General features: G+C 33.1%; 1 protein-coding gene across 1 annotated transcript in view; it reads left to right on the top strand.

Moving 5' to 3' along the window:
• The window catches only part of LOC129218068 (plasminogen activator inhibitor 1 RNA-binding protein-like), a 52,509-nt gene that overhangs the window by 25,908 nt on the left and 14,140 nt on the right, over nt 1–12,461 (top strand). The window contains exons 3-6 of the mRNA XM_054852257.1: nt 1,316–1,447; nt 4,771–4,842; nt 4,968–5,012; nt 10,790–10,843. Coding sequence (XP_054708232.1) covers nt 1,316–1,447; nt 4,771–4,842; nt 4,968–5,012; nt 10,790–10,843 — 303 coding nt within the window. The remainder of the gene's footprint in view (nt 1–1,315; nt 1,448–4,770; nt 4,843–4,967; nt 5,013–10,789; nt 10,844–12,461) is intronic.

Here is a 12,461-nt window from a genome sequence, read left to right as displayed (position 1 = left end):
GCATTTCCATATTTTTTTCCAATGGTTTAAGTAATTATTTCTAAACTAATTAGATATGTTTTCTTTACTTTGGAGCCATAGCTTTCGAAATCTGCAATTTTTGTCATTGCTGTATTAATAGAGCAAAAATATGAGCTTATTCACAAGCAAGTTACCAGAGGTTGACTTTGAATGTCCTGCACATGATGCATGTAAATAAATTTTATTTTAAATAACAAAATTGTTTAATAAAAATATAATTGTGACAGGAGTATCTTTGTATCAAATGTAAAGATTAAAAAAATTGCTTACCCCTGTTTCATTCAAATATTAAGAGATATGACAAAATGTTAATGAAATTTAAGCATATTTTTGTCTTGCATATGATGGTGGAATGGCCCAATACATGAATTAAAATAGTAGGGTACTTAGTGCATTACTGCATTATAATAGCACTGAACAGTAGATATCGTAAACTTAATTATAATTTTTTAAATGATAAAGATGATGGTTTATGCAATGTGGGAACACCCCTATTTCTGGCCTGTTTAAGCCACACTGAAAGAGCAGCTTCCATTTTCATGATGTTTGTATTTTGCTCAGACACTTACTTTGCGATCTTCAGTATTAAAACTAAGTTCTGAACTTTTACAGATTTCCTTTACTTGAATTTGTACGTATCAAAGATAAACTCTACCTAGTTGTCGTGCTACTTTCGAAGCACTTTATTCAAAGCATATCGTTCAAGCATATTGAGAATCTTTACCTTTCCTTGCATTGTCAGAAACTTTCTATTTTTCTTTCCACTTTCGCTAACTTTAGATGAAAGAGCTCGTTTGGGAGCCATATGTAGAATGAAAAAAAAAAACATTAAGAATCGGACAGGTTATTTGTATAAACTAAAGCAAAGCGTTGTTTATACTAATACAGTGTGTAAACTTCCACTTTCAGTGATGTTAAAGGATGAAAGTCCATTCACAAAACCAATATTACATATTTAGTGTCAACGAAGCCCATTCTAACGCTCCGCCACTCCTTTCCGAAGAATTTCATGTTGCAGGCGAGCAATTGAGTCAGCAATAAAAAATTCATTACTCGTGAAAAACTCGTGTTATAGCCATTTCGCGTAAGTTGAATCTTGTTGTAGCAGGATCCGACTGTATTGTTGTAAAAAAAAATTTCATTCGTTTTGGTGTAGCATAAAATTAAAGCAGAAATGACTTCCTCCTTCAATGTAATGTAACACTTGCTGTACGGATGATGCTTTGCTACTGTTTTTGTTTTTTTTTTTTTAATTTGAACCATTTTTACTATATGTTTATTACTTTTTTAAAAGGGATGGAGAAAGGAGAGGACGTGGAGGATTTCGAGGGCGTGGGCGGCCACGCGGAAGAGGCGGTTTTTTTAACAACTTTGAATCACGGCCTCCTCGTCGTGAATTTGATCGCCACAGTGGAAGTGAGAAAAGGTGAGTGTATACGTCAAAGTGCCTTAAATTTAAAAGTTTATAGTTTTATCAAATCCTAATATCTGATACTCATTTTTTTCTAGAGATTATGTTCCAGATTTTAAAAAAATTAAAAATTGGGGATTCCCTTATTAAAATCATTCTAGAAGAAACATCTATATTTCTAAAACACTTATGCGTGGCGCAAAACGAGCCCTTATTTCTTTCTCTCCGTTGGCAACGTTCTGCTTTGTTTACGTACGATCGTTGTTTGCAAGTGCTGCAGACTCGCTTTTAGCGTTAGACTTTTGATTTTAGAATGAGTGTTTTCGATCATTTGAATATAATTTACAAAGAAAAGAGCAGTGGACTTGGGAGTCTTTAGATGAAAGATTTAAACTCTGATGGGTCAGAAATGCTGCCGATAGGATTAGGCGCACAAACGCACTCCGTGAACCGCGAATTGCAAATCGAGTGAGTTCTTTAAGTGTTTCCAAACATATTTCCGGTATAATCATGCACTTTACTGGAGAAAAGAGTTGAACTAACACTAATAGTAATAAAACTGGAGAAAATATTATTGTATTTTTTTAAAAAATGCTAAAAATAACACTGATACTTATCCTTGAATACCACTTATTTTATCCGATAGTTACGTGCCTTTTAAATTCAAACATGAACAATTTCCTGTTAGATTAGCATTCCCAATGACTATAAATAATGCACAGGGTCAAACTTTTGATAAAATTTGTTTAGATTTGACAAAACCACTTTTCAGTCATAGATATATATATAAGTCATTCAAGAGTCAGATCATTTGATTGTGTCTCTGTTGTATCTGAAAACCCAGAAATTTCAACCATGTATATAGAGAAGTATTATGATTTTATTATTTTTTTTATTTTTTAAAATCCTTTGCAAAGCCATTGTTGCTGTTGAAAGGTTTTTCCCTTAACCATAGTGCTTACAAAAAATCAAGTTCCCTACTTAACAGGGCTGCAGAGTGGGAAGGAAAATGTCTTACTCCAACTCCAGGATTTTTAAAGACTCTGACTCCTTTACCCAAAATTAGTCGGACTCCAGCTGTGACTCCGCAAATATCTGCAGAGCTGCGAATTTTGAGAAAAAATTACTGACTCTGTCTCTTGAAATTTTAAACCATTTACTCTGACTCCTTTACCAAAAAACCAGTCCGACTCCGCAGCTCTGCTATAGCTTGACCACATATAAACCGTGCTTCACTGTATTATGTTATTCCGCATAGACTAAATGAATATATTGGGCAGTTTTGCAATGCATTGAAGTTAAGAACTAAGCCACAGTGACAAAGTAAAACGACATATTGAATCGTGAAACCTGATTTTACTGTTAATATGTTTTCACAAAATCATTTTGACTCTCTGCTTTATTTATAGTCATTAGGAAGGCTAATCTCACAGAAAATTGTTTATGTTTGAATTTAAAAGGCACATTACTATTGGATGAAATAAGTGGTATCCGAGGTATGACATAAATAATAATAATCACTAATTTTTTTTGCTACAATAATATTTTTCTCCAGTTTTATAATTATGTCTTAGGTCAACCCTTATTCTCCAGTTAAAGTGCATGATTAATCCGTAAAAGTGTTTCGAAACACTTGTGGAATTCTCTCAATTTGAAGTACACGGTGTGCATTTGTGCACCTTAGCCTATCGGCAACATTTCTGACTGATCTGCTTTCAAATCTTTCATCTGAAGACTCCGTAGCCCACTGCTCTCTTCTTCGTAAATTATATTCAAGTGCTCTAAAGCCCAGTCGCTCAGTTGTAGCGCTTCACGCTTCCACACTGCAGATCCGGGTTTGATCTCCAGGTCCAGCATGATTGACTCACTCAGCCGTTCATCCCTTCAGTGAGTCGATAAAATAAGTACCAAGCTTACTTGGGAACTAAACCCTGGGGGTTCTGCATTAGGCTGACCTCTTAACCGGAACATCTGCCTAGCACCCCAGAGCCCTTGGTCAGAAGGATTGAGATGGGTACAGTAGGTGTTAGCCCTCATGAGCTGTCGTGCCACTGGGTTTGGTTTTTTAACTTTAAAAACACTCATTCTAACATTTATTACTAAATCACTGCTTTCAGAGAATGTCGGAAGTTGCTTGCTCTTTGCAACTGTAAGACGTTTTAAAACATAATATACACACATATTTTGATATTTTGACACTGAACATAGTATAATTAATGACCATGAAATGTTTTTAAGCTGCTTAATCTTTACATTGTGTAAACACTGTAGGGTTTTTTTTTTTACTGCAATTTCTTTTGCATTCAGTAAATGTAGGAAACAAAGATTATATTATGTTTGTAATTCCTATTCCTATTCAGAGTCACAACTGACTACAACTGTATTTATGTTGAGGACTGCATACTAAGTGCCTTGCCTCGATTATTTTATATACCGATAGATGGCAGCACCATCACCGGATCGAACAGTTAATGAGAATTTAGAACTAGTTCAGGAGCTAATAGCTACTTGGTGCTAGCACCCCCAGAGGTATCGTTTCACTTGGAGGACATTGAGACCACAAGCATATTTAACGTCGCTCAGTCCCCTTTAATGACGACGGTGGGTCTTCGACCGTCGAGGTTCGAACTCAGAACCCTCCGGCCCCGAATCCGACACTCTACCGATCAGGCTACCACGGCCCCATGTTTGTAATTTTAGTACAAAAATTTTTCCTTGCATACTTCTCTTAAAAGATAATGGAATTGCAAACTTATGCTTTATAATAATCTAATGCACGAGAGTTGCATGTCAGAGTAATTGTCCCCTTTAAATGTATGAAAATCAAAAGTGTTATGAGATGCATATAAAAAAAAACACTACCCTTTTTTTAATACAAATAAAGCTCGACTAATAACTTGGTGAGCGAGTGTACCGAGCTCGCATCGCAAAGCGATACGAAGGAAACTGCGTAAGCAGTTCTTAGGGTTGGCGAGCGTTAGCGAGCAGGGGGTGATAGCCCCCTAGTGTATTATTAATGCTGCATAGTAACAATTCAAGAGTGCGATTACAGTTTTCTGTTTGATGTTATTCGGTCTTGAGTAGTTTTCCTTTGCAATTTCATTCTTATGTAATTAATTGTACCAGTATGTATTGTTACAAAGTTATTTTAAATTGTAGTTATTAAACACTTAAACCAAAATTAACGTTTTATGTGTCAATTTATAGCAGCTTTATTTTAAGTTTAAGAAAGAAAGTACAAATATCTGAGGCAAAAAAAAAATTCTTCAGGGTGCATGATTTTTTTTTTTTTTTTAATGTATTTAAAAAATCTAATTTCAACAATTTTGTTTATTTAGCTCTGTTCGGCCTGTTGAGAAGAGAGAGGGAGGAGGTTCAAATAACTGGGGAGATGTTAAAAATGACTTCAGGTATATTTACATCACTTTCTGAAGTAAAAAATGTGTAGTGTCCTTGCTTAAATTCATGTTTCTTGCATAAATAACTATTGCATAGTTTGAAGTTTTAAAATGTTACTGATTTGTTTTTATTATAGCAATCGCAAACGAGAATCTGATACTTGGATGGATGATGAACTTGAGTAAGTATTAATTTTCTTATTAGTTTTCACTAAATTTATGAATATTTTGCTTTACATAGGCTAACCTGACTGGTCTAAAATTTATTATTAAGATTTTCTAGCTTTTAAAATTTTCCTGCTAAAAGTTTTGAAGATATTTAGCAGTGTTCAAAAGTCATTAGGATCTCCAAAATATAGTGTTCCAAAATGGCGGATCAGATTTGTGAGAAGAATTGGCAAGTTGTGGTCAAAGTTACAGAAAATTTTATTGCACTGGAAGCATGAAATTTTGCGAGCTTAAAGTACATTAGGCTGTTGATGATAGTATTTATGCGAGTTTGAGTTCATAAGGTTTTGAGTAGCATGCATATAAACTCGTGAAAAAATGCTCTTTTATACTGAAATCATCATTTTTGAGACCACTTAATTAAGTAAGATGATTAGATCTCAAGATTTTCTGACATGAGTTTAAAACTACACCATGTAGAGCATAATTACAGCTCTTGCTCAAAGTTATTGACTCAGGCATTATTGAGTAATTGACTAAAACTTTGAGTCTTTTTGTTTCAAATTATCAACTTTGAGACCGCGTAATTAAAAAAGTTGATCAGTTGCCATGGGTTTCTAACCTGGACCTTAAATTACATCACTCGGACTATAACTACAGCTGTGTCCCAAAGTTGTTGACCCGTTGCAAATCAAGTTATTGACCCTTTGAACTTGGACATTTTTAAAAAATCGTCGACTTTGAGATCGTTTAACTACTAAAGTCAAGAGAAACAAAAGCTATTTTAGGTTTTTCTTAGTACTATACTGTGGTGAGTAGTTAATCATGTACTTATTTCTGAGGGTTGCTCATGGCTTTAGCAGGTATCCAGGCCTAAACAAGGCAAAAAAAGCAGCAGTTTCAATTGACCTTTGCCCTCAAAGCCATGAGTGAGCCACCAAAGTATTTATGCTAGCATGTACTTAGTATCAAGTCGTATCCACATTTAAAAGAATCGCCTTGGTTCACTCATTGCTTTTGAAGCAAAGCAATCATATATTTAGTTCTTTTTTTTTTTCCATGACCTTAAACTTTGACCCCCTACTCAAGGACAAACAAATCAGTTTTTTAGAAGTAGAAACTGCACTTTTTCTTGTCGTAGTTCCACTAACACATCCTGAAATTTTTACGAAAATTGAAGACATCAACTATTAAAAGTGCCCAGCTTTAAAAAAAAGACTTAGTGCACCATTTAGGTACAAGGGAAAAAATCTTTTTTAATGGCTTTTGCAAATAAGTTTTACATGATGTTTTAACCAAAATTATTTTTTAAATCATAGATTAAAAAGCAAGATATTGATGATTCAGCACTTATATTTTAAAACTAGTGTTATTCTTTTTTTAGTTCATATTTTTTAGTATAATACATTCTGTAACTACAAAATCAAAACAAAAACAATTTATTGCATTTAAGTCAATTATTGCACTGCATTTTGAACACTTTTTTTGCACAAATGTCGAAAAATTTGGTATATGGGGAAAAAAACTCATGGGTACAAATTGAAAATTTTAAGGAAGAATTTAATTTCTACATAACTAGATTAAAGTTAGCTGTATAAATAAGTTACATATTGTCGCCTCAGAGCAACAGTAGGATATCTTAGTGTTATTCCTGAGATTAGATATCTTAGTGTTGCTCTGAAGCGACAATATATATTTATACTTGAATCAGTGTTTGCGCTCAACTATCCGTAACCTTGGTCCCTGGGACCCATTAATGAAATAGCTTTGGGTCCTTTGGTGGAAAAAAATGAGTCCCTTAAATTTTAAATAGAAAATCTTAGTGTATAAATGAATAATATAAAAATATTTATACTTCGGGGGGGGGGAGAAGGCATGAAATAAAATAAATTGGTTAATTTTGCTCTATTTTTTTGTGATTATCATTGTAAAATTATTTTCAAATAATACACACACTTGCAAGACGTAGTAATGTGAGAAACTATTTGGTCAGTTGACCCACTCAAAAAGTGTAATTCAGTTGCATCTGAGTTTATTTCAACCACTCGTAAAAAAAAGCATTCAATTTGTCAGAGTTTATCTTAATTTGTTGGAGGTTTTAGAAAATCAAGACTTTAATTAGGCAATACATAGAAATAATTGGCAAGTTTGACATTAAATAGTACTATTCTCTTTGTGTAACAAGGTCATGAAAATTTTTATGAAGTCATGAAAAAGTTTTGGAAAAGTCATGGAATTTTTTTATCCGAAGTGAGTATGAACCCCGAGTTCAGAACTTAGTGTTTAGCGCGATCCGCAAAATGTTCGCCATTTTTTTTTCTTCCCTCCTTTTATTAGGGAAGCAAAATAATGATTTTCAAAAGTAATTCTGGTTGCATGAAAGCAAAATAGCTATATTTTTACTGTAGTTGTCTTGTATTAATCCTGAAGATTGCATTGAAACCACTCTTACTTTTAGTCTTTATTGTTATTTTCATTAATTTCCTCAAGATAGAAGTTGAGGGAGAGCTTATTCTTAGAATACTGTACAGTGGGCTATTTCTGAACATGCAATATTTTGGTCCCTAAGCTCTGCCCAGGAGATCACTGTAAGCTCCAGTCTTATCACTAAAATTCTATTGACTGGACTACAATAAGGGTGTGTTTGAATTGCTGATAAAGAGATAGGGTCATTTTAATCCCTTTCTGTTGATTCTCCTGGTCATGAAGCTTAAAAGCATTTGATAAATAGATCTTTAGCATTTTCCCCAATTTTTTTCTGGTTATCTTTTGGGTTTTCTGGGATCTGATTTTTCGCAGAAGTTGCCTGTGTCCCTTTCTGGCGAATTTGCGTAAAAAAACCCGCTATAGCGCGTAAACGCATGCCCTTCTGAGTGTTCACATTGAATAAATATATTAAATAGTCAAAAAAAAAAGAAAAAAAAACAACGCATTTTGTTCTTTCTGTTTTTGATATTTTCTCATAATATAGTTTCTCAAAAAATAGATTAGGAGAGTTTAGGACACAAGGGTTTTGAACAGGATGGTAAAAAGCTTGCCAACTCTGCTTTCATTTTCACACAAGCATAAACTAAACACAGATAAATTTGGCTACTATTATAAAAAAAAATAATAAAATAAAATAAACTCATGCAAACAAATTGAAATTTTAATCAAGAATTCAACTTGTATGTAACTAGATTAAAATCAGCTGCATAAGTAAGTTAAATGTTCACCATTGAATAAATGTTCAATCTAAAACATTACTTTGATATATTTAATTCTGTTTTTGATATTTCCTCACAAAATACAATATCTCTGTTGGGACTCGCGTACTACCGTGGATGAAATACCCGAAGTTCAAGGAACTAAAACGGGTTGTTGCAAGCCCAACAGAAATTGTGGTGTGATCTGCTCGGGGGAAAAATGGAATTGAAAAACACATTTAACAGTCAAAAACAATTTTATTCAATAACAATAAATATATCTTAAAATTTGTAATATCAACAAGGGTAAATAAACTACTTTTAAAACCCACAAACATTTTGACTGAAAATAAAAACCCCCACAAGAACATTTATAGGAACACATTATATAATACTGTATCGTTCAATTCCAAAACTTAACGGACTAGTCAACGCTAGTCCACCTTGAGTCCATTGCCTAAAAATAGAATAGTCCTGATAATATTCAAGATGAAAGTTCATACCGTTCAGGATATTCACTCTTTAATACTTGGCATATCAAAACGTGAAGGCCTGATCCTTCCATAGGATCCTACGTGAAAGTTGATTGCAGCCCGTACCACTCGTGGCCAGCCGCCATGCTGGACCTTCCATAGACTTGACCTCTCGGACACCAAGAACCGCCACATCCGGTGAAGAACCCTTACACGCGGATATCCAGTCCAGCCAGACTCCAGGACATCTTTTAATCCAATCCAGCGTGAACCTTCGATGGTCTTGTGAAGCCTACGTCCAACAACATCAACTTCCGTGAAAGAAACTCCACAATCTTTCACCTTTTCATCCTTCACCACCAAAATGCCTCAAGGTGACCAATGGAACCTGCCCGCTCTTTTAGCCGGGCACAACGAACTTATTTCCTACTTTTTTCTAAAAATGAAGTCCACTCAACAACGTGGAACTGATGAGAAACTGGAGCACACCGCTCCCAGTAACCACCGAACTGCAGTTACGGCAACATGTATCGAAACTGATAAGATAAGAATAACAAGAGTAAGAGATTGATTGATTGGGTGCACTCACTTAAATACATTTCCCAATTCCACCTCGTGATGATGTGACGTTTATCGAATCACATGCATAAATTATCACTGTGAAACAACACCATTTATATTTTAACTGTGAAACCTTTTAAAATAGTTGTTCACATGCACTCAGCAAAACGTTACTCAACTCGGTAACAGTGACGTCACATCATCGCGTTGTGTAAACAAATGCATGATTCTGTTGGAGTTTCTACTTTGGGGAACAATTCGTCCGCCGGTTAGGTAGTGGGATAATTTTCAATTTTTGTAATACAATGAATTAAGTTACTAGAACTTCTTAAACCTTTGGGAATTGTCTTCAAGAACTAAAATTTCATATTTTTGCTAACAATCTCTAAAAATATAGTTTTGGACAGTTGTTGACAGGACGATAAAAACCAGGGTTTTATAAGGATATATACAGTCTTGCATAAGATGCGCAAACGATGTTCGCAGAAAATTTTTGACTCTGCAGAAAATATTTTTAAGCTACTAACATTAGTTTGAAAAAAAAAAAAACAAAAAATCCCACAGTTTATTTCTGTTTCATTCAAATATTTTCCTCTTTGCTTTTTTCTTGTGCAGAATAGATCTAAAAAATAATGATTTCTTCTTGAAATCGTGATTATGGAACGCAAATTACTCAAAGACTAAGACTCAAGACAAAGGAGCTAACGGTTGCAAATGGAGACTACTTCTACTATGACTGTATGATTGTTTATTTTACATAGCCTGAAGCGTAAGAAGAAAATTTAACCTATGTAAAATAAACAACTTTACAGACTATGGAACAGTCTCTATTGGTGAATCCTGCTGTATATTGTTTCAAATCGTTGACCTTGAGAAAAAAAAAGCACAGATAATCCGCAACTCAATAATTTTACTTTTTCCATAGATAATACATGGGAAAATACAGTATTTATTTTTTCGGAAATACTTAATTTTAAACAAATGAATAGTTTTTGTTGATTTGTTTACACAATGAAATATCTTCATAAATTTTTCAAGTAAAATGCAGGTAGCTTATGTTTTATTTTAGTCAACAACTTGAGTAGTTTTAGATCTACATGAACTTTTTCATTATAAAATGAAAATAATAATAATCATCATGTGATTGATATTTGGCAAAAAATAATGGTTAAGACAGTTTTCTTCAGTTGGTGAAAATTAATCATAAACCACATATGTTATTGCAAAAAAAAAAAATTGTAAATGATTTTAAAGTATTTCTTTTTTATATTTCAATATTAATTTAATTCTTTATTCAAGGATGAATTAGGCAAAATAATTATTTGCAGAAATTTTTCCAGTTAGGATTTGTGTTCGCAGAAACCTTTTCATTTTATCTGAGTCTGGATATGTAAATTTTCTTATATGGGTTTGTTTGGGAGGAATGTTTTACACTGAAGTTTTATCAAAAATTTGCTTTTAATGATATTTATGTGCCATATCATTATCTACTGATCAAATAAATAATATGTTATTACGTTATATTTTTTCCTCCTTCTTAAGATACAACTAAGATATTTATTATTATTGTAGCACTCCTGCTGAAAAAATGAATGATACATGGACTGATACTTTAACTCTTAATGAGTAAGTTTTTGAATTGTAAATTTATGAATGATGCTTGATGTCTTTCTTGTGTTACTAATTTTTTGCTTATTTTCCTAAGAATTCAACTTAGTAATAGATAACTGAAATAAAGACATTTTTAGCAATTGCTCAAAACTAATGAACGACAAAATGAAATTCATTTTGCTCCCAAAATCTTTGATAATTGTAATATTAATGTGTACACTGAGTAAAAATTGTAGTGTTTAGTTCAAAGAGAACTTTTTGAAATGGATGCTACTTACAGGGGATCAGGGATGAGATTTTTCCGGCTTTTGCCGGAATTCCGGCTTTTTCTGTTGGTTTTTAAAACCTTTCCTCCTTTTTTTTTGCCTCTTTCAGGCCTTTTTTTTCTCAAAAATCGGAAAAAAATACGATTTTTTGAAATTTTCGGTCCCTGATTTCTTATTTGTTCTATTTTTTCCCTTTGAATCTTCATCCTCCTCGATATCTGCCAAAAACGTACGTTTTGGAATCATGCCAACGACGTCAAACACGTGCTGCGCCGAAAGTTGCATGCCTCGTTTGAGATTTCAATCTTTTTGCATCCTGAAAGTATGGGTGGTTTTTTCCTATGTACTACCTTATATCTGCTTATTTTATTCGTCATTTTAATAATATTTTTATTTCTTTAATTTATTTTAGAAAAAATGCAAAACTCAATCAAAAATGTGGCTCAGCACCCACAGTCTCGAATTTTTTTGTAACTTGGCATGGTTACTTTTTTTGTGTATTTAAGAAAGGGTAAAAAATATTTATGGTGAATCTCAAATGGTTTAGGCTTTACAATCTGTTAAAAGTTTTGAAATTTCAAGATTAAATGAGGCAGCTGCAAGTTGTTCTTTTTATTCCAAAATTGTATTAGGAAGTTTTCAAAAACAAATTTTGGGTTCAAATGCAAAGAAAAAGATAAGCAATCGTTTATATACATATATATTTATTTATTTTCAATTCTTACTATGAAAAGTATGTTCTACCACATGAAGAAATTTTAGATTTTTCTCTCTGTTGTAAATTTTTACTTTACAAACAGATCTAATTTTAAAATTTATGTTCTCACTCATTTAACACTATAAACTCAAATGTTTTTAATGAAAAAAAATTTTCTCTAAAGAATATAAAAAGTTGACACTTGTGTGATGCAGCCAAGATTGACCTCTGGCTCCCCCCACCCTATGTTCAAGGACTCCAGGGTCAGAAATTATTGCCTCTTTTTCAAAATTTAGATTTATTTAGGAATCAACACTCTTGCAAAGAAATTGTACAATGCAGCAAACAGTACAAAATTATTACTCATACTTGATTAAATAGGTATTACCTTTAAAACTGGTAAATTAGCCATTTTTTGTTGAGTTTTTGAATATCATGGCTTTCAGGTTCTATTTTGATGCGGTTTTGGATATCATCCCTTTCACGAAATTTTTTTTGGATGTCATCCCTTTACAAAGTTTTTTTGGATTTCCTCCTTTTTGCTCTCTGACCACTCTCATCCCTGATGTGGATGCTACTCTTTTTTTTTTAAGTAGAATATAAAAAGTTCAAGATAATTTGGGTACTCATGCCACCTTGGATTATTTAAAACTTCCATTATTTTGAACAG

Source organism: Uloborus diversus, chromosome 3 (assembly GCF_026930045.1).
Source record: "Uloborus diversus isolate 005 chromosome 3, Udiv.v.3.1, whole genome shotgun sequence".
NCBI classification, from domain to species: domain Eukaryota; kingdom Metazoa; phylum Arthropoda; class Arachnida; order Araneae; family Uloboridae; genus Uloborus; species Uloborus diversus.
This window is presented reverse-complemented; position numbering and strand designations above follow the sequence as displayed.